We start from the raw sequence: 23,964 nt of genomic DNA, 5'->3' as shown, positions 1-23,964 counted from the left end.
TGTTTTTATAACACTGTCAAACAAATGCAGCAATATATTTGACTAAAACCACATCACTCATGGAATATTATTCTGTTGTTCAAAAAATAATATCCAGATAAAGCACCAATAATCAGTTGTAGTTCAGAAAAAATATTGCTGCACCCATGGTTGCTCTGATAAACTATAAAACAAATTTTTAATTAGTAAAAAATTACTTCTCCAGAAATATATTTTTATAGCCAGTTATTAAAACATTCTTCATAGAAACCAAGGTGCAAAGAGAAACGGGCACTCAATTCAAACTTCAACGGATGACTAAATGATACGAGGGTGATAATGCTCATGGAAGCTAGGATGTCAGTTGTTTTTTTTTTGCTCAAACTTTTTATTAAATTTTCCAACAAGAATATAAAAACATTTTTTTTACAATTTAAGTGACAAATATTGATAAACTATGTAAAATTTTTACAAATGCCTCAAGATCAAAGGATAAGGGATTATCAATATAATATAAACATATAAATAAGGTTATGCAATGTCCAGTATTTCTTGTTTTCAGTTTGATAAATGGGTGATAGTACATCTGAATTCATTGTCTTAATAAGAGAGAGGACTTTCTCCCAAGGGTTATTAGTCCATTTTCTGGGAAAAATTCTTAGTTCTTTGGCTTTTATTTCCATTAGAGCTACTTCGGCAAGTAGAATTATGAAGTATTCAAAGGTTGGAGTGGAGGATGATTTCCATCTTCTTGTAATAATTTTTTTTGGCTATCACCAACTTTGTCCAGAGAAGATATTTATTTTTGTTGTTCATTGTAATAGATTCATTTACATTCAAAAATATTAAAGATTTTGATAATATGAAGGAATCAGTAAAGATAGCTTAAAGGAAATTTCCAATTGCATTACAAAATTATTTAATGAGAGAGCATTCATAAAAATATAAGATCAATCGTACTTACATTTTAGAGAGCATCTCCAAAACGTTACCTCTTTAGAAATTTTAAATTTAGCAATTTTATTAGGAGTATAGAAAGCTCTATGCAAGAATTTCCAGGAAAAAATCTTCCAAACTTATAAAAATTGGAGCTTAATTTAATGGAATGTAAAAGATTAGTTTTATTCTCAGGAGGTAGGGACAGTGTATGATCTTTAGTAATAAAATTCCAAAATTTCTGGTTAGGAGTAGTTTTATAAATAATAATGATTTTGTAATCATCTCTGTATCACTGCTGGACAGAGGCACAGCAAACTAATGGGTATAGTATTCTCATCCTAAGGGGTGATGAAAGCCACACACACTCTGGCTAGGCTTATAAATGCCCTAGGGCAGATAGCCTAGTATGAACCTATGAACCTATAAAGTTTTGAGATTAAATTCTTCCAGTTAAATTCTCCATATAATATTTTGTGTATAAGAAATATAAATTTAGGCAATGATTTAAAGGAAGAATTCTCTATTGTTCTGCATAGAGCTTTAGTAAATGGAATTAAGCTGTTAAGAGCTAGCCAATCTGATTTTGATAAATTAAATGTTTTAATTACATTTTGTGCATCCAGGGTGACTATATTTATTGTGCAATGATACCAACATGTAAAATTTTTCATTTCCCAAGTATTAAGAGTATCTGTATTGATATTGTTAAAAAGTTTTTTGTAATTTTAGATGGGAATAATAACTGGATCCATAGTTTAATATCAATATTGTTGTTGATAAAACTTCTAAAAGTGTTGTAGATATAGTTTATATAATTTAGATTTGTGAGTTTAATGATGTTATATTGTAATTTAACACAAAGTGCATACCAAAGTTTGTTTTGTTCACTAAGTTGTAAGTTTTTTATTAATTTATTTTCATTTAGAATAATAGTAATGTGTAGAGACTTCCAAGCTGAAAAAACTTTGGATCTATCCAATTTAAGATTGTTTTAAGGTTAGAGGCTTTAATATATGATTCTAAATCTGGAAAAAAAATATTCTGCAAGCTCTCAGGGTCTAATATGATTTGATAAAGCCATTCTATTTTTTGGATACCATAAAAATTTTAAGAGTATTTTATTTATTTCTCTTAGAAGATTTTTACTGGGTAATATAGGAATAGATAATGCAATGTAATTTATTTTTGGTAATACAATCATTTTGATTAATTGTAGCCTGTCTTCAAATTTTAAGTGTAATTTATTCCATTTCTCTGTAAGAGTTTTTAAAATGTTCACAATATTATTATAGTTTGTATTTAAGGTTAAGTCAATGTTCTCACATAATTCAATCCCTAAATATTTTAAGGAGGATACTTGTTTCCCAATTATTTAATTTATAGTTGATTTATTTTAATAGGTAATGTGTGTGCTATTCTTAAAATAAATTGTTCTCTTCATAAGCTGTGAAATTCATATAAATAATCTTTTTTTTTCTTTTTTCCCTCTTTCCCCTTTCCATTTCCTTTTTTTAAAGTTATAGACCACTAAATAATGCTACATAAATACAATTAACCAATAATCCCTATTCCCTTCTATTCCTTAAACTAGGGCAAAGAATATAACATTAAAGTATACACAAGAACTTTATGTATGAAGTGTTTAAAATAGTGTGCTGTGGAAGTAAGAAGAAATAAAAGAAGACTTATGAGAGTTCATACCTTAGTTGAAGCTTTGAGAAATTTAGGGGTGCCAACAGTTTCGATATCAGTTCTTAGGTTTTTCTTCCTTACATCAGTCCAGGTATTTTTTTCTGAAGATCTCTTTAGAGTAGTAGAATTTGACCAATCCATTTCTTCTGGTAATGAAATTATGTTATTGTTTTTAATGAAGGAAGTAGCTTATTCAATATTATTAAAAGCTCTCATGTCATTGTTATGGTGAATTCTAATTTTGGCAGGATAGACTAGTTGTGCCTTTATTTTGTTTTGTTTGAGGAATTTCACCAGTGGCCAGGTTTTCTTTCTTAGTTCTAATACTTTTGAGGAGTAGTCATTATCAAATCTTATTTGACATTGTTTATAGGTGATTGGAGTTTTCCTCCAGGCAGATCTCAGAACCAGTTCTTTGTCCATAAATGATAGGAATTTAACTACAATGGATCTCGGAGGTGAATTAGGTAAGATGGATAAAGTTTTCCCAGTAGCTCTGTGTGCTCTCTCAATTCCTTAAGATAGACCTTCTTTTAGAACAAAGATTTCAGATAACCAAGAATTCAAGAATAAGATGATGTCCTCTCCTTCAGACTTCTCCGGAAGATCAAAAATCCTTATGTTTGTTCTTTCCCTATTTTCTATATCACCAACTTTATTTATTAGCCAAGTATTCTGTTGTAGAAGAAATTCACACTGGTATTCATCTTCTTTTAGTCTCTCATCTATGTCATTCAGAGAAGTTTCAATATCTGATAACTTTGTTTGTTGTTGCTGAAGTATTTCCTTAAAAATATCAGTTTGCTTTTGACAGTTATCTTTAAGATTTTCTAGATTTTCAGTGAATCTGTCCATCTTCAGAGATAGATCTTGAAGGGTAGCAGATATCAGTTGGATGTCTTTTTTCAGTGTAGAGTCTGATTGGGAATTCCTTGAGTTACTCATTTCCACACAGTTTGATTAATCTTCAGGTTAATTTGACAGGAAAATTTCAAGATATTTCCTTCAAAATTGGTAATTTTATAGCTTAGTGGTTCCTCTATAATATTTTCCAAGAGTTGTTTGAATAAGTTAAATATTTTCCTGTTTTCTAGTATGAATTTTTGGAGCTCAGAAAATTTGCTGCTAACAGTTAGGTATCTTGGCTCCGCCCCCAGGATATCAGTTGTGTTGACAGCTGTAATCCAGCAAGACTTCTATGGAATATTGCTTTGGAAAAATATTAACTAGCCATTCAAAGATGGACAATGACCACAAACAAGTTAAAAACTGTGAAGAGAAAGATGATGAAATATTATCCCATGCAGTGTAGCATTATAATTAGTAACTTTTAGCTGTTAGATAATATAGAGGTAGGAATGTCTGTGTGTTTGCATGTGTGTCTGGGGTAAGGAGTAGTTCAAAGTATTATTCTTGAAATTCCTGTAGAAAATTCAAAACTGCTTAATTTGATGCCTTTCGGGAATGCATTTGAACAATTTGAGCTTGCTCTTTTCTTTTCACTTCAAAGATTGGCTTTATTTTAAAGTACCAAAAGAAATAAAACTCCGTCGCTGTACCATAAAGGGCTGTCCTCCAGTTACCACTTAGATGTTCTACAAAGCATTCGTAAAGGAATATCAGGCTGAAGTTAGTCCAACGTTTTAATGCCACAAAAATCACAAAGAACACAAGCTGACATGAATAAAATACACTGGTGATTGAGCGCGCTTTCGTCTTTACATAAACACCTTCATCAGAATCACAAATTACAATAAAAATCCACCATCTTTTATATACATATTGCAAGCCCTTATTGGTTGGCTAATTAGTTAATAATTGATTAATTCCATACAATTAAAATGTAACCCTTTGTTTGAGTGCTGTGTTTAGGTCCTATTTAATGCATGGGACATCTTTACATAAAAAGTGCCTAACCCAACACAAATAATGGTGTTAATATATGGCAATATTTGTTTATTTCTTTTGGTAATTGTTGTGTGACATGGTGTTCGAGTTCAGTGGTTCTTTATTTTAAAGTATTTTGGATTAGATAGAACACTTACCCTCAAATCATTGATTAAGGAAGATGTATTTGCAGTCTATATGCATTCAGACTGATATCTGTCTGTTTGCAAGAAAGTCTACCATGCCCACATGCCATCTATGAATTTTCATCTCGTATAAACTGACATCCTAGAGACTATTCTTTTATTTTTTCTGATCAGTGTAGGTATCACAGAAGTTATGATTTGCCCACCCTTCATCCAGGTGAGGAATATAGAGCTATGGACATACTTTGCAAGAGGCTTATTTCTCTGCATCATCAGATTGGTGGACCATTAACTATTTGTTATAAGTGAGTTCAAATCTTCATGGATTTAACAGAATTTGCAGCATTTCTCCACTCTTACGAAATGTGATGAGAAGAAATTTATGATGTTCCTGAACACAGTGGCATCAATGTAGTGTTAACCAGTTTTGATTTATTGGGTGCACTAGATAACGGAGCAGTGCTGGGCACTTTGTGCAGGGTGGCCTGGATGAGGCATTCTTCTACCACAGTGAGCTGCATTAGGATATTGTAGATGCTCCTTTAAGAGTAGAGTTCTATCTGCAAAAAATGCAAGAGTTCATTCAGGGTCTGTAGAAGACTAAGCCCATTTCCTTATTAGACGTTGTCTAGAACCATTTGAGGTCCTGCACTTTCAAATCAACATTATAAGAGCAGATACCCTACAAATACCAGAGATATCTAAGCAAGTTCCAAGCCATACTGCCTTCAGGCAAACTAGCAAGCCCTCTAAAAAGACTACTTTCAGGGCAGCCCTACTGCAGTCCTGACTGGCTTTCACACAGTTGATTTGATGTGAATTAAATGGGTTTGCAACTGTATATCACTATGGATGAGTTGCAACTCAATGCCTTTTCTCAAAGGAAATCATTGTCTGAGCTGTTTTTTATTATAGCATTAACGATTAATCACTATTTCTTTTGTGATTTCTCTTTTCTCTTTGGCTGTGCAACTATGGGGTTGATATAAATAAGTAAGAGGTTATGGGGAAGCATGGGGAATCCTCCCTGTAAAAATGTTATTTTATTTATTTATTTATTTTTTGAAACTTTGACTAGTTGTACTCATCTACCCAGACCTTCAGTTGGTAGTTCCTCAGGAAACCATAGTAGAAGTATCCTGACTAACCTTAGCTCCTTCCCATAAAAGTCAGGTTCTCTGGTTTCACCTAAGCCAGGAGCTTCATGACCCAGTCCAAATAGGTTCTATACACTATCATAAGGTGCCACAGAGTTAAACTCTTTGGTCCTCCCCTGGCTTGGCTTACTCTGAAAGGTTAATTGATTTAGGAGAAGCATTTGAGTTATCCTCAGTCATTCTGACAAATGCCAACCAAAGAGATTATTCTAAAGGAGAAATCAGAATAGAATGTTACTCTTAGCTTTCCTCTTCCCAAATATCTTCTTGGAATCTTTTAATTGTGAACTTAAGTGACTTCAGTCATTACGTGCATTAAGTGAGATTTTTCATGCTTTCCTTTTCGACTTTGATACCATTACTCCTTTAGAGTGGTTGATGATGTCATTAAACATTTTTATGTTTTGGGGAATCAAACAGGAAGTTAGTGAATTTGCCCCTGGGCAGTTGTCACTTTATGCAAAATGTTTTACCTTTTACAGCCCCCCCCCCCCCTGCTTTCAGAATCTCCACTACAATTCTGGCCATGGTGACAGGGTTGCTAGTGAGGAAAGAATTTCTAGAATTTCCTTACCTGGATTAATGTTCAATGGAGTTCCCCTACTGAGGAGTCATTCATGCTAGCTCATACACTGTTTTTCCCTGGATAAAATCACCAGGTTGACAAACATTTGGAAAACGTTTTCCATGCTTACTGTAACTTGGTTAACATATTTAAGTATGGCTGAAAAGTCTTCTTTATTAGCCATATTTTCCTACCTTTCTAGGAACTATCTGGGTGTCATTATTCCATATTGTTGTAGTTTCAGCATGTATATCCTGGCATTTAATGACTCTGTGTCTCTCAGTCACTAATCACTAGGAGTAGCTATTTCAATGATTAATATTACTTTTGTCCTTTTGTTTGACTAGTATATCTGGTTTTCTTGTTTCTACTTTCTTGTGTGTTGATAATCGGTGATCCCATGTGATCCTAACTTCCCCATTTTCAAGAATTCTTTGTGGTTCTTGTTTCCAATGCTTATCAGCTATCTGCAAGTTACAATGTTTGTACAACCCCAAATGTACCTTTCAGCATCCAGACCCTCAACCATGAGTATATCACGACCAACAACTAAATGGGCAACTGTTTTTAGTTTGGTACTACAAAGCCTACATTTCTCTATATCTCCCACTTTTTCTATAGACTTTGTAAACTAATGTGCACATAGTTCACTATCTTGAGGTGCCAATGTTAACATTTCATGTTTTGTTGTTAATTCAGCTCACCTTAGCCATTCCTGCATCAAAATGTGATTGTTCCAGGTGTTTTCTATACCTTATCTTCTTTTAAATGGGAAATAGATGATTGTATGGGTTTTCACAAATCCCCCCTGACTTAACCAGCCTTGGATGGGTTTTCACAAATACCCCCCCCCCCCCCCAGGTTTGACTGGCTTAGCTCTCCTTGTAAAAGGAGGTATACTCTAAGTCTGGGTACTGGCATGACAAAATGGTTGTAGGACTTGAGTAGCTTTGTATTTCCTATAATTCATATGAGTTCTACTATTATTATGGACCTTGCAGTTTTCTTCATTTTATTCTGGTTATATTCTTTACATTTGTTTTGTTTTTTTCATTTTTTTTATTTTTGGACTTTCTGTTGCTGCCTTTTTATCTAATTCTGGTTTGCTTTGCATTCTTGGTCATTTTTGAATTGTTTATAGGTTCATAGTGAGGTACTAGGCTATTGGCCCTAGGAACTATATAAGCCTAGCCAAAAAGGTACCCTGGCTTTTGCCAGCCAAGAAAATTATTTTCCTGTACCCCTGCCGAGCAGTGCCACAGAGTTGATCCCCGGGGTGAATTTCCTATCTCCCATCCAATCATCAAGATTATTTTTGAAGAATGCTAATGAGGAGCTTTGTTTGATATAGATAGTTTGTTCCAGAGTATGGGAAGTCTCTGGGACAGGAATCTATCCCTCTAGCATGTTCTGTTTATTGTGGTGACAAGGTTTAGGCCCCTAGAGCGTGTACCTCTGAGGGATTGGGATTACTTTAAGTGGAGCATGTCCAACAGCTCTGGGTTTGACATAGCTTTGTATGTTAGACAGAGATCGCCTCTGAGTAGGTGATATGCGATGGAGTAAACTGGAGTTTTTTGAGACGGTCTGCATAGGGTATTTTTTTGAGTCTGGTAATCCTCTTTGTAAGGTATTTCTGCGGCCTTTCTAGTTGTTGTTGTTTCTTTTATCTTAGATTTCTTTTCTTCATGGATTAGAACTTACATTATATTTGGATCTGAATGATGTCAACAAATACATAACACAGTTCAATGATTGCAGAAATATATATATGTATATCTATGTATATAAATACACACACACACACACACACACACACAGATATATATGTATATATATATATATATATATATATATATATATATATATATATATATATATATATATATATATACTCCTACTAGAATCGCAGCTGGCACGAGGCAGAAGACAATTGTGTATATATAACTGTAAATGATTATATGCATTATTTAGGTTTTATGTGCAGTAAGTTTTTAATGTACTGCTTATTTAAAAGCTACTGAGAAAACTCTAATGTATTTGTAAACTAATTATTTTAAACATTTTATATGCAATATTTATTTGTGAAGATGTTTTAAAAAAAATCAAAATGTGACCGATATTTCTGCTTAAGTTCCAAAAGCATTGTTCATTTAGAAGCTGTATAGAATCTAAAATAAATGAGTTTGTGGAGTAACAGTTTCTGAACGCTTTGTAATCTACTCTACATTATCATTTCTTGTTGATCATTTTGATCTACTTTACAGCAATAAGAAATGTTATTTCAAAGAGGGGCAGGTGATGTGATATTATGAAGCTGACTGACTTACGTAGTTTGTAAAGATGTGGTCATATTTATTTATTTAATTTTTTTTTTGCAGAGGAAGATCTAAAACAGTGATACAGAAGCACATCAAACACAATGCTGTGGTTTTCCCTATGGCCGAGTACTAATAATCAGTTGGAAAAGGTAATGCTTCTTACCATTGCCCATGGAAGCCCAGTCCTTCAGCAGGCATGAATTTCAGTAATGTACTTTGCTTAGAATATGGTTGATTTGGACAAACTAGGTCATAAATGCATATAATTACCAACAAACTAGGACATAAATGCATATAATTACTAACAAACTAGGACATAAATGCATATAATTACCTCTATTTTTTTAATTGTAACAGGAACAAATGAAGTCAATCAATAATGTAACATTACTCATGCATGTTAAATCACAGCATATGCAGTGGTTATGGAGTTCAAAACATCTTGCATATATCAAGCCTCAAAGATTAAAGTAATGACAAATTATCTTTTAAAAAATGGATTCCACACTAATGCAATGTCATCAGTAACAGCAAATCACTCGTATTTCATGCACTAACTGGGGCTCAGGTTCCATATGACTTTTTCTTTTGGGCCAAAGACATCTAAAATGGGGCAAATTTGTCTAATATTTGTGATTCCCTAGTATCTAGGTTGAGATCTGTACTGAAGGGGCGGACAGTACAAAACATATTCCCATGGTATATCATAAAAGACAGAAACTTGAGGGCTGAGATTTTACTGCAATCTTTCCATTCAGAAGCAGTATATGGTCTAGTGATTGACAATATCAACAACCAGACCCTATGGCTGATGACAAATGCAATGGATGGCTGGAGGTCATAAGTATCAAGATGGGTGACATGCAAAGAAGACAGCATTAGCACACTGTTCAGTCATACCTCCCAACTATCCAGATTTTCACAGCATGTCGATTTTTGCTTCATTTTTTTTTTGGTCTATCCCACTTAAAATTTATATTTTTCTGGCAAATCATTGAGGAATGAGGTCAATAAATAATGATAAGCATTTGAGTTTCAGACTTCATATCCTTCAGAAAAATGCATGCTACACAAAAAACTGTTATTCTAGACAATACTGAAGTTTATAAGAGCAATACTTAAAATTTGTTCATATTTTTGGGCCTTTGTCACCCATTATTTTAGGCTTTGTCCAGATTCATAATAGTAATTCAGATAGGTAATGGTTAATTCCATACCTAGAATTTATGATATTCAAATAGGTGAAGGCCCACAAGCATTACAGATCTGAGCAGTTGTATAACCCTTGTGTCCAGTACCCTCTGTACAGAATCCTTAGCTGGTGTGTGGAGAAGAGTGGGGGATATGTAGCTGCTAAGAAATTGAAACAGATGCTGCAACATCCTGAACTCTCCTTATGTATTCCTTTATTAGTTTTTCATGATTGTACCTTGTGTAGTAATGGGCAGGTAAATTCTGTGCAAGGTGGCTTTTAGCTGTGTAATTTGTCACAAGAACATGTTCATATGTTAAGCAATACGTTTATGATGGAACACTATCCAGCTGGTAGCTAAACCAAGAATATTTTGATTTGTGAAATTCTTCATTGATTTTATCATAATTGGTATTATGATGATTTCTACTGGCAAGTCCTTAAGCACTGTACTTGGATGGGGTCCCAAGTTTCCACTTAAGGCAATGTGACCATATAACCTCCCAATAATATAAATATTCAGTACTTAACTTGCCAACCATGTGATGAGATGAACAAAGACTATATCCAAAATATTATTCCTATATACACAGTCAAATGAACAGCATGATTAAAGTATATTAAGCATGTTCTTGACAGTTAACTTCATTCCCAGCTATACTCCCCATGTCAAAACTAAAAGTGCTTTTGCAAGACAATAATGATTATAGTGTGATGTTTTCATTTTTTAGATTCACTGTTTATTCAGTTTTTCTCATTAAACACACCCACTAATGATGTCACGGTAGGTAATAGGTAATGATTTTCATGCAGCTGCAAAGCATTATGGATAAGCAACAACAAATTACTTCTTCAGAAAAATAGTTTCTTATTTATGTTGTGGATTCACTATCATATTATCAAGTGCAACTTTTCAGTGTAAGAGGTTCTACCAGAAAATTTAGTTGATAACTTGTCTTTGTGGGAAGTAAAAATCTTGTATGTTGCATTTAGTATAGACATACAGTGGCTTATGCCTTAGTTCAAGTAATGAATCATTGTAGGTTCAATCTTTCATACTGTCATGCTAGCCGTTTTCAGCTCCAAGGAAAATTTCGGGGGGGGGGGGGCCTTATCAACAAGATAGATAGTAAACGTAACCCATTTTTTTATATCAAAAACTGTATAATCTTACATTGTGTATGATAAAGGGGGTTATGTCCAGTTCCAAGCTTTGCTATTTAAACTTGCTTCAGAATATGAAACATACACTTTAAAATCAATAGTTATTAGAAAATAGCATAGATTAATAGACTAGTGAACATGCTACTGGTTTTATTAAAAAAAACATTATATGACCTTATTTAGTTTGATTAAACTTTAGAAAGGACTGTGGCACTGTACTAAATGATAATAATAAACAAATAAGACAGACTTGAAGTGGGTTGTATAGTGTCAGCAAGGGTAAAGTATTAGCTGGACAACAGGATACATAATTATTCGTAAATGCAGTCACTTCAGATAAGAGTACACGTGTGGTCACTAGTGAGGTTGGTCCATTTCATTGTCTAAGTTTCTTTGCAGAAGGTCTAGAAGGAAGTCATCTATTTTCTGCTGTTAACAGAAATATATTCAGGCACATGAAGGTATAGAAAAGATGAAAGGTGACTCTGCAAGGTGGGGAGAATGGACCAATACACTGCATTTTAAAAACAATGCAAGAAATAAAATAACCTTTGGAATGTAATAACCCAGGATCAAGATGCACAACAGAAGGTGAACCACCAACAAGACCACAGATGTAAAATTAGGGGGGGGGGTTGTTGTATCATATTATTTAGTGGTTTGATACAATGTCATAAAGTAGCAAGGAACATTAATGGGATGTTATGTTGTACAGGTAGATGCGTCAGCACTGGGGATTGAAAAGTTCTTATCCCTTTCTATAGATATTAGGTAAGACTCCCATCCCCCCCAGAGTTTACATACATATGACCAGATAGAGTTAGCTCAGCATATGGCAGGACAAGCGATCTGCAGTCTTCACCATAAGGTATACAAAGAGAAAAATTGGAACAGGTTAATATATATGGTCTTGGAGGGAGTGCTGGAGAGATAGGTTCCTGACCCAGAGACTCCCCAGACTCTGGAATAGACTGCCCATACATGTCAAGCAGAGCGCCTCTTTGGCCCTCTTCAAAAGGAACCTTGATGATTGGATGGGAGAAAGGAAATTCACCCCGGAGATCACGTCAGTCATCCTGCTAGACAGGGGTCCAGGGAAGTAAACAGTGTGGGAAGAAATAGCCAGGGAATTGTTATGGCTAGGCTTGTATAGGCCCTCAGGCCGATAGCCTAGTACCATCCTATGAACCTATGAAAATAATGAATGATATGATATCATTAAATAACACAAGTGAATGTACACAGTGAGCATTGCTATCATATGAAATAACAGAAAGAGAGGCATTAATCCTGTATCCAGTTTAAAGATAGAAGGTGGTCAGCAGTGGAAGATGGAAGGCATTTTATACATTTATCAAATGATGTAACAACCATCCTGGTGTGGCTGAATAGTTAAAAACTGTGAAAATTTAGTTGATAGCTAAGAAGGATTTGTAGGTTTTGTAGTAAGTAGGAAAATGAGCAGATAAAGTGAGATATTTCATTATTCTCTGCCTTCAGAATCTGAGTTTCTACACAGTGTAACTGTTTTCCTATTTCTCAAATGAGGTCTTTATGTTTATCTTCTCTACGAGTGTGGATATTGAAATGCTTTTTCTTGCGGTTGCTTTGGCTGTGTCCATTACAGGTTCATAGATTAGTACTAAGCTAACTGTCCTTGTAGACCATTTTAAGCCTAGCCAATTACCCCGTGTGAGAAACAAACCCTGCACCTTGTGTCTGCAAGGTAAACACCTTAACCATTATGCCATTTCTTTGTTTGAAGGACTACATTATCTACCCCAGTAGGTATATGTCATTTTACATACATTATTTACTATATTATTTCAGAAATAATCTGGCACATTCTGTACAAAAATATATTTTTGTCTAACAAGAGCACAAGTTTTCCATTATTTTGACTTGCTACTCTGATTCTACAGGGGTGTATACATACACATGCACGCACAGACATACACGAGCGCACACACAAATACGCATGATAGTTTGCTTGAATACATTTTCTTTCTGTTTCAAGACTAAAGAGTGATGTGTTCATACTGTTAGAAATCTGTGCTGTGAACTTAGGAAAATAAAATTGTATTTTTACAAAATTGTACAGATAACCTACAAATGTGATATAAAAGCAATAGTTTTTAATGAGTAAATTTACTTTGCTAGTTCTGACAAAACATTTTTTTGTAGAAAATTACCTTAATGACCTGTAATACAAAATTCATCTGTAAGTGACTTCTAACAATACTTTTGCAGGGCAGTATTGGAGGCAAGTGACACATCACAGTTTATCTTAAAAAGGAAATTTCAGCAGCAAAAATGATTTTGCAGTCAAAGAACAAGCTACAAGGCAGAGGCTTTGACCAATTTTATAATGACCTACGTAAAAAATACCCAAACACTTTTGTTCTAGCTCCTGATCTTGGGAAAAATAAGGATAAAGAGAATCTGAGGACACTGCCAACTCTGGAAGTGGGAGTTAATGTGAACTCTGTGAACCCTGCTCAACCCGTATTTACACTCACACAAAACAAACCTAGCTTTCTTGCCAAGGTGAGCTATGAAAAGGGAAAGCAAAGTCAGTTTGTGGAAAAGAGCGGTACCGGCGGGTACACAGGGCCAGTCATTATTAAAGATAATGCTGTTGTAACTTCTTCCATAAACACTGAGAGGCCTGTAAAAAGCAACCTTATCAGTCCTTCCCTGCGGCTGTCTAATCTGACCACACAGATTGAGCAAAATCGTCTAGTGTTACGCACACGGCTCAAGTCTGGCATTCCTTCTCCTGCTGTGCGCAAAGACAATGGAGGAAGAACACAACAATCTAGTCAAGAGTTAAACAAAAGTCAGAATTTAGATTGCACTATTCCAAATAAGTCAAAGTCTCCAACTAGTGGATTGTCACTGCCCTTAACTGAATCCCTGGAAAACCTGGACATAGATGCATCCAAGAAATGCCTAGACAGTAGCACCAAACTGATCGAGAGCATCACAAAGGAGCTTTTGCCCAACAAACCAGGCCCATTTCTTAACCATCTTCCTGAAAGCAATGAAGACTCAAATAAAAGAAATGGTAAGTGCCAAACCATTTTGTAAATGTGTTTGTGTTTTAGCTACTGAGGGCACTAGTCAAATGAAATTCTTACGCCAGACAGGGGTTGGGAAACTACGCTGCATTAAAAGTATCAAGGATAAACTACCGTGGGATTCAATAACAATAAAGCTCAGTAATATGTGACAATGCAAATAATGGTAAAAGCCAAATAATCAATACAAATGTATTATACATTTAAAAATCATCGCTTCATTTCTTGCATGTTAGGAGAGTTGGAAAATATATACAGATAGTTAAAATAATTTTCCACAGTAGTACTACTTCATCAGAGCAAAAAAGTAACCACTTTTCTAATTTCTGTAAACAGATTACATGTATATTGTGAACGTCCAGTTTGTGATTAGTACATTAAATGTGAGATAATGATGCTAAATTTTATATGTCTGTGTTAAAGGTCTACAATTGAAATCTCGAGAAATAACTCAGTACTTCTCAAACCTAAAACTAATATTCAGTGCCCATTCTACTAAAATTGTTTAATTAGCTGCAAATCTCTAATGTGATATAGTTCTTACGCAATCATGCTAAATTCCCAAAAGCTGCACTTTTTTCTGTATTTGACAAGAATGATAATGATCAGATTCTCAGATGAGCCATTTTGTGCCTGCATTTACGTCCAGTGGACTATGACCAAAGTTCCTTGATACTGGTTTCAAAGGAGACTTGTGTTTTTTTAGGATAAGCATGGCACAAACATAAATGTTAAGACTTTGTTACCCTCATTGTTATTTTTCCACACCATCTTCCCACAGCCGACTTTCAACTGACACCAGCTCCCCTGCTCATTCACAGGGACTAGCTGACCCACCTTACCCTCCCTGGAATCAAGCTGATCCATGTCCAGGGCCAGTGAAGTCATTGAAGACACCATGCAACATCATACTGCTGCTAGGAAGTGTACTGTAACCACCACCCTGAAGCAACATTGTGAACTCTACAATGGCTGTCCTTGAGAGGCGCATGTGCACTGCTGCACATTAGCTACCTGCTGTCCAAATGGTATAATGTAACCGCCACCCTGAAGAACATTGTGAACTCTACAATGGCTGTCCTTGAGAGGCGCATCTGCACTGCTGCACATTAGCTACCTGCTGTCCAAATGGTATAATGCTTGCAACTCAGAGCTTGTCAGGCTACTATTACAGCAAGCATAGGCAGCTCTCCCCAGGATAGGCAAGCTAGCATCCATTGCTCAAATCCATCCAACACCACCCGGATCCTCCAGTGCCCCTCTACACCACAGGGCTGAGAGACTTTGTTACCTATTATGTTGTTAAGAAACAGTATTTTGAAAGAATTACTTTGTTAAAGTGTAACACATACTCACTAGACAAATAGGTTTGATTATTCATATTTCAATATATCCCTGAAAAAGGTAGCCTTCACATTCGACCCAGTCGTGATGGACAAGGATACTATATGAATATGCAGAAGGCATGTTTCCTTCCTCTGTTTGTAACATAACAGTAGCCTACTGATAAATTAATAGCTATATTTATCTATAATCATAACGATTCAGAAGAAGAAATGGATCTGATATTTCCAGTTACTCATTTGAACATATTTATGTACTGCTAAAAAGCATTACTCATTAGGGAACCAGAATAAATGTATTCATTCTGAAGAAGATAAGCAAGGAGTAATGCCTGACAGTGTGTGTGTTTTAATATGTAATTAACGGCCATCCAGGGGTGTTATGAGGCCCGACTCCACAGGCGGAGGGCCTCTACACCCCTGGAAGGGTGTTAATTACACATTAACACACACACTGGAGGGCATTATTGTACTTAGAGAATGGGCTTCCTGTAAAATTGTTGTGTTTTACTAATTTATAAATTTTTTAAAGTACTATATATTTTTATATATTTTTGATGTAAAATAGTTCCTCCGCCTAATATTTCAAACTTGCTGTAGTATATGTTATTGGTATTGTAGTAAGTATTTTACATCCAAAATATTAACAGTTTAAAAATGTCCAGGTATTTGCTTTATTTATTTTTTGTTCCTTTCTCCTAAAATGTTTGGTTTGTTGTCATTTATTAGAGATTGATGTCTCTAAATATGATATAAATTTGCATTTCCAACTTATTTTTTCAATTAGAAAATTCATTCTAATATAAATCCTGTTATTTAAGCAACTTTTATAAGAACAATAATTAAAATCTGTTCCTATTTTTGAGACTTTGTTCTCCCTTTATTTTATTTATCCATAGTTCTTTAGCTGAAAGGTCAAGAGGCATGTAAACCTCTTTACTACTATTGCTAGTGGTCGATCTTGCTCATGCAGGCACACATATATACACTTCTGCTTCAGAAAATGCAAGCTGACACAAATCCTAATGTTGAAGTGCTGTTGTGATTTTATAACAGGGTCATGTAAAAATGTATTGCTATTTTGAGCCTTTGTCCCTATTTATTTTATGCTTATCCAGGTATGTTGAGGTAAGAGGTCGAGAGGTATTCAGACTTTTTAACTGCTGCTACGGCCAGGGATCACTCTCACTTTTTCCTCTCTTTCTCACTCTCTGTCTCTCTCTCTCTCTCACACAAACACTGTCTCTTCTGCTTTCATGTATGCATACACTCTTACTTCAGACATACACAGACAGACAGACACACACACACATTTTGTTATTTTAAGTTTCTTTACTTTTTTACTTTACACTTGCTAAACAGCAAAAGAGCTGCTTAGTAAGTGTAAAGTAACTGCTCGTTCGATCTCACTGTTTACTCTCTCTCTTTCAAACAACATGTGCATAGTCACTTCTGCTTACGCACACAGTCTCTTCTGCTTTCATACACACATTCACTTACACATGCAGACAGAAACATCATACACCTACATACACACACCTACACTTTTTTCTGTTTATTTTTTTTTACACTTGCTATACAGCAAAAGCACTGCTTTGCGAATGTATATTAATGGCTTGATTGATCTTGCTTTCACTCACATGCATCCGTACACTTCCACACAAACAGACATAAACACACATTTTTTTTAATTTCCTTTTTTTTTTTTTACATTTTACACATGCGAAACTGCAGAAGTGCTGCTTAGCAAGTGCGATATAATGGCGGCCGTTAGTTTTTTTTCTCTACATGCTCCATGGCAGCTTGATATGCTGCCATGAAGCAGTGGACTCGTTTTTCAGCGGTCATTACTTGTATATTAATACACTGCTGGAGAACGTTCATTTTCCAATAAGAATGTGATTTACATATTGCCCATTCTCTAATGAAAAATACATATTTAAAAGAAAAGATATAAAGAAGGAATGAGGTAGGAGCGGGAAAATGAGGTAGGAGCAAAGGAAGGAAGGTGGGGGGGTTAAAGAAGGCTCAGCTTAAGTATGGATTATTAATGTGGAATGAGTAATACTGCAAGTATTCTAGATTTTCAGTCCTAAATCATGTAATGCTGATTTCTTGTGTAGATCTTGTGTTGCAGATTGAGATAGTAATTATTTTCCACAAATAATGTATACACGGTTTCTAGTACTAATCTCTCTCTCCCTTTTTTTCTCTCACACCATAAACATGGTCAAGGAGTGTCTGTTTCTGACAGTGACGGTGATTCTGGGATTTCTGTTGGTTTGTCACCCAAACTCAGCAGGTAAGTGTAATTGTGATTTGAATTTATAATCAGATATCACAGAGATAATATTCAAGATACTGATACAGGATTTTCAAGACTGAATCAGTTAGGGAAAAAAACTTAAAAGACATGACTATGAAACCAGTGGTAGCAAATTCAAGGACTATCAATAATAAAATAGGTGCAAAGTATCTAGATCTGATAAATAATAATTAAGAAGACTTGGTTTCAGAATAAAGAATGTATTTCTCCAAATACATTATATGATATGTATAGCTGTAACAGATACCAAGAGGTAATAGGAATGGAAGGGGAGGTCTGCCTGTGCTTGTCATGAAGTACATTAAGGGTAGTTGAGTGAGCAAGCTTCCTGGGGAAAGATTACTATAAGATAGACAGTGTCTTAATTAAACTAAAGTTGTATAGTCTTGGAATCACTATTGATGGTATGAAGAACTCACCCAGGATACAGAAAAGTAGACAGATGTCATGATGACATTTCTAAACTCTTTCAAACTACAATTAAAAATAGTGTCATGCAATGAATACTTATTACATACAAGCTTGAGAAGACTGCCAGTAATTGACATATCTGGGATGTTCTCACTATATATTTAAAATAAAAAGAACTAGAACAGATTGTAAGAGCTCTAATTAGAGGAGCGAGCATCCTGGCTATTATGTTTATAAATAAAGAAGTCTTCCAGTCAAATGTTGGCATTTCTGTAGCTTGGTTCATTTTCTTGCAGCTTGAGTAAATGAGTGACAAATACTTGTGTATTTGAGCTGATGGTTGCAAGCATTTATTGCTGAGGAACTGTAACTGAAGATCCAGTGGTTTGACAACTCATAGTGGATCCATGAAAAAAGATGCAAGATGCCTTATTAACTATCTTTTTTCTACCTCCCATTTGTGTTTTCCTGGCTAACCATCAGTTGCCAGACTGCATCATTTTTTTAGTGCCCCTAGCAGTATCCTTTTGGGTTGAGATGGTACCACTGGCAGTTTTGGCAGAGTGGAGCAGTCTGCAGCATCATATATGCTGTCCCTACATGCTAGAAAGTGTGATTTGTTTATGTAACCTAAGTGGGTGGAATTGGTGACATCACACGCATCACTACACTCAGTGTCAGCTACCCCCAGCACCCCCCCCCCCATGCTGTAGTTTTATTAGCAATGTGCCCTCTGATTATGGTACATTACCATTACTGGGGATGAGCCTACATCATAAACAAAAAAAAACACCCTTCCAGAGTGGGTGAGTTGGTAAAGTCACTCTTTCTCATTTCTCCTTTACTGGCTCAATGCACTGGCATTTCACTTTTGCATGTCAATCACTTACGTATCAAGCTTCTGCCATGAAACCATTTTCACCACTATCAATTTTGCTTATAAGAAGATACACCCATTATTAAATTCCTTCAGAGTGGAAGAAGATAGTAATGTAACTTAAAAAAAGAGGCAACAGAAGTAATGTCAAAAACTATAGACCCGTCTGCCTGTTATATTATAATGGTAAGATTATGGAAATACTAGACCTTGCAAACTTACTAAATGCACTTATAAACAAAGAAATAGTATGTATCGGCACAAATAGAACACAGGCAGATCAAATAATTCATACTCACTATTTTTGTGTAACAGCATCATAAGCATTGCAGATAAGGGGTTTCAAGCTCATGTGGTCTATCATGATTTATGTAGAGCTTTCAACAAAGTAGATCACTGGCTTCTTTTAAGAAAACTTACAATGATTAACCTATTTCAGTCACTGATTATCTGGATCAATAACTTTCTCTCTAGAAGAGAAAAAAAGTACAGAGACTGACAACATGAAATGGAGTAAATAAGCCAAGGGGGTGCTTCAGAGATCCATTTTGTGTCGCACTCATTTTATCTTTTATCTAACAGACACAGGGATCAGTAAATAAACCTTTTAGATAGCTCCCACAAATGATATTAAAGTAGGAAAGTAATTTCTAGTTTAGATAACCAAATCTGGCAGTCAGCTTTGGAAGATAGTGTGAACTGGCTGACTGAAAATAAAGCGTTGATTAACTGCTTTAAAACTAAAACCATGTTCTTTGGACCTAAAAGAGTTGACAAGGTGTACACCATACAGATGCATAGCATAGAGTGAGTCAAAATATTTAAAAATTGATTATATCAATAAATTCTATGTTAGGAATTAGAAACTAATTGAAAGTATGTTAAGATTTATCAATACATAAAGATCTAATATTTTCTATCTTTTTTTCTGTTATTTCCATCAGGTCTAAATTAACATACAATAGCACTTTATGGGCAGTTGCCATCCATCCATCCAGCCATAAACCCCTTTTTTCCCATTTTTGCACATGGGGTCGTGGGTCACATCAACAATGACCATCATCTAGATCCAATGTTCACAGCAGTGGTGAAACATCTATTTGTTGAAAGAGAAAGTGTTTCGAAATCTGATAACTAAGAAAATATAAAGTATGGATGGTCTTAAGTAACAATAAAGAGCAGAGAGCTTATGTCTATTTTCCTTGAAACAGAAATGTTTGAGGGAGATTTTATGTATATTAGGACATTATTGATAACTTACCATTGGAATGCTTTGCATTTATTAAAATAATCAGAAACAGTTACAAATACAATTAATTAGAACTTTAAATAGAAACAAGTTAATAACAATTTGGTTTTCTATAAGAACTGTAGCATAATGGAATTCATTAAATGAAAAAAGTTAAACTGAGTGGAAAAGTATGCTTATTTAAAGAGAAGCTAGATAAACACTTTAGTGATAGATGCTTCACACTGTATTAGGCAGGCAAAATGGACACATCAACGCCTTTGTATGATATGAATTGCATTTTACATATCAGTTTGGAAATAGTGCTACACAGTAATATAGACCATCCATTTATACTTAGCTACACACCCATTTATACTTAGCTACAATATTAGAACTGTTTTATTTGTATAACACGGACTGCAGAGAGCAAATGTGGTGCATTTGTTTCAGAAAATGATGATAACATTGATGAATGTTTTGGTGATGGCTGGTAGAGACAAGACTTTCACATTTCTAGACAAGAATTTTGCTATGGTACAAGGCAGGAGTAGATGCACACACCAATAAGAAAAATGATTTAACTCTGAAAAAATGTGATGTATCCATCTTAAATACTTGCCCTCCTATAAACTACATAAACTGTTCACAATACCAGATGGATTCCAGTTGTAGTAAGAGAAAAACTTAGCAGTACATGTTTCTGAATGGGATGCATGTCCTTTATTAAAAATGAAAAACATTAGTTTTGCCCGTATTAAAGATTGAATCATTCAATGAAAATATCCGCTTATAATGGAATATAAATATGCATAATACCTGCAGTCTGTAATCATTGTATACAGTAGGATTAATGTGTCATGTCTGCATAATATGATTCAACTGTTGACAAAATTTACTCTTTATGCAGTTCTTATGGCATGATAGCTTGTGAGATGCTCTATGTGTTTAGGTATAATTTTTCAATCAACATACCAGTGAGGTATAATTTATAATGTAAAATTGAAAAAGAGAAGAACCAGACAGTGTATTGTATTCTACATCTTGAAAAATGTTCACTTTCAGTACAAACAGGATAAACATCTTACTTTACTGTTGCAAGTCCCAAAACTGGATCTACAATTGACCATCTGTAGCACACATGCAGAGGGACAGCACCAATGTGCATGCTTTCCTGATGCCTGCATTTATGATAATATATAATGCAGGTTGGCGAAATGCAGCAAAATGGCAAAGTAATGAAACAATGAAGCAATATGGGGTGTTCGTTACTGTACAGCATCTCCTGTGGAAGTATGAAGCATCAGACAATATTGAGTGATTTGCTCTTCCCTAGGACAGAAATTATTAATGAAACACACCTAGCCGTGCAGTATTTTATCTCTGCAACACATCATCTCATTTGTAAAGTTATTTCTATGTTGCTACAAGAGGAAGATACATAAAAACTATTCTCATAATCTTTGTTACTCAATCAGGACCCACAAATCTGAATAGACAGTAAATAACAGGCATTACTGGAAAACTGGCTTCACATTATATCTGATTAAAAGCCATACATTCAATGCAGTCATTAAACAGTGTGGTGGATGTGAGGTGTCTAACTTCTACCTGCAAAACTCAAACCAGGCCAGTACTTTGTAAGCGCAAACCCAAGTAATTGCAGAGTTGCAATACAAAAGCAATAACATAAGTAGGGGGATTACTGAAAATGTAAGAAGTTTGCAGGTGCTTATTAACTTTAGGTTCTTGGGTGAGAGGAATATAAAGATTTAGATAAATATAAGTTATTGAGAAGGTGCATAATTATCATGTTATGTAAGAGCATATCATTTGGTCTGACTACAACTACTACTTATGATGTCTGTTTATTTTTTTCACTAAAAATGTATTTTTTTCCATCTCAAGGTCTCCAGCATTTCAAAGGACTCCAGCTCCTCCTAAACTAAGCCCAAGAAGAGTTTCAACCCTCCAAAGAAGCAAACCAGGCCCCATGAAGGCTGATCATACCATACCAGTCAATGCGATGAAGAATGCCTTGTGAGGAAGTTGCATATTATGTTTATACACTGGTAGACTGGATTTGTAGTGCATGTGTTAGAAAACTGATCACAGCAGATGTGTATGGATATATATGTATGAGTGTCTCTGGATTCTAAGAGAAGTGATCCGACATTGTCTGTTAGGATTGTCAGTCTTGTCAGACACCTCAGGGAACTGATTGTCCAGAATATTATTGGATATGCAAAACATTAAATGGTCACAGTTACACATGTTACAATATTTAAAACCAATTAAGCAATAATATGCCTATTGCCCAATGTAGACCAGGTCACCCTAAAACCAGATTCTAGCAGTTTCATTCATATTTTGATTTTATCAGAGTTTATCAGATTGTTGTTGCCATATCACAGCTTTGTTTGATGTACATAAGTCATATGTAAGGCAGGTATTTGTCATTTGGGTTGAAGAAGCAAAAAAAAAAAAAAGGAATAAAAGAAAATGAATATATTTTTAATATCAGACCATTGGAGTGCAGATAAGCTGCTATCCTGCCTACCCTAACCACCTACCCTCCTTCCCTAAGCTTCATTGCCAGTTATATCCATCCAGTCTTCCCCAATCTTAATCCCAATCAGTAAAACAATATGTCACTGGTTAAGGTAAACAAACTTGCCCAAAAATGTGAATCTTTATTCTTCCCATTTTGTTGCCACATGCCCTTGTATTATTGTGTATATAGTGACTGTAGCCTATATATTTTACCATTGATTTTGTACTGTCTGTGTCTCATGAGTAAGGTTTTACCAATATGATTCACAAACGTCATGCCAGACAATACACTATGGCTTCATAAAGCAATGTTATACTTAAATCTTGATCAAATACAGACACAATATATCTGGTTATTTAGCTATACGGAACCTCACTAATCAATATTGTCTCTTGGGACATACATACCAACATAGGTGTTGTTCTTATTAATACTGCTTTTCATGACCAGAGATGTTTTGGAATAGTTTCATAATTATTTATATTAACACATAGTTTATTTAATATGTTAACTTCTTTATAGCTGGTTACATCAGCACTCCTGTGACACAGTGGCCACAAAATGACTTGACTGCCATGGGGTTTAGAATCTTGCCCTTGTGTTTGGTTAATATAACAATGTTATGACTGAAAACGAATGTGCAGTTATGAAACAATGAGAGCTGACAACTCTTCAAACATTTATATAGATGTCAAAGCATGATCATATTAGCTCTGTCTCTCAGATTAGCCTCACCTTTTTTATAAATGTGTTCAGGAAACATGTACAGAAAGGCAATATTATATCAGCTGCCTGAATGGCTAAAACAAATATAGACAATGTATTACTCCTCAATATCAATGCCTCCAGATACACATATATAAATGTCAATCTCTTCCTTCTCAATTAAATGAATGTGTGACTGGTGTTTACAACAGAATAAATACCATAGACATATCTCAGACTCCCTGCACTTATCTAGCTAATGCTGCCTTAAGTTTAATTATAAAATCTGAATGAAACTATTTGCTTAGTCTTTAAGACAGTACAAGCACAGTAAGCATAATGTTTTTATCTAGTAAGTATCGAAAGGAAGATATTCCTAAAAAGTTAAAAAAAGTGTT

General features: G+C 34.9%; 1 protein-coding gene across 2 annotated transcripts in view; it reads left to right on the top strand.

Annotated features, from left to right (window-relative positions):
- LOC122790386 overlaps positions 1–23,964 on the top strand; it is a 239,908-nt gene that overhangs the window by 69,222 nt on the left and 146,722 nt on the right. For both annotated transcript variants that reach the window (XM_044057900.1, XM_044057899.1), the window contains exons 2-5: positions 8,747–8,835; positions 13,293–14,109; positions 17,701–17,767; positions 22,216–22,347. In XM_044057900.1, the coding sequence (XP_043913835.1) occupies positions 13,356–14,109; positions 17,701–17,767; positions 22,216–22,347 (953 nt within the window). In that variant the 5' untranslated portion in view covers positions 8,747–8,835; positions 13,293–13,355. The remainder of the gene's footprint in view (positions 1–8,746; positions 8,836–13,292; positions 14,110–17,700; positions 17,768–22,215; positions 22,348–23,964) is intronic.

Source organism: Protopterus annectens, chromosome 16.part0, assembly GCF_019279795.1.
Source record: "Protopterus annectens isolate FY-2018-M chromosome 16.part0, PAN1.0, whole genome shotgun sequence".
Taxonomy (NCBI): domain Eukaryota; kingdom Metazoa; phylum Chordata; order Ceratodontiformes; family Protopteridae; genus Protopterus; species Protopterus annectens.
This window is presented reverse-complemented; position numbering and strand designations above follow the sequence as displayed.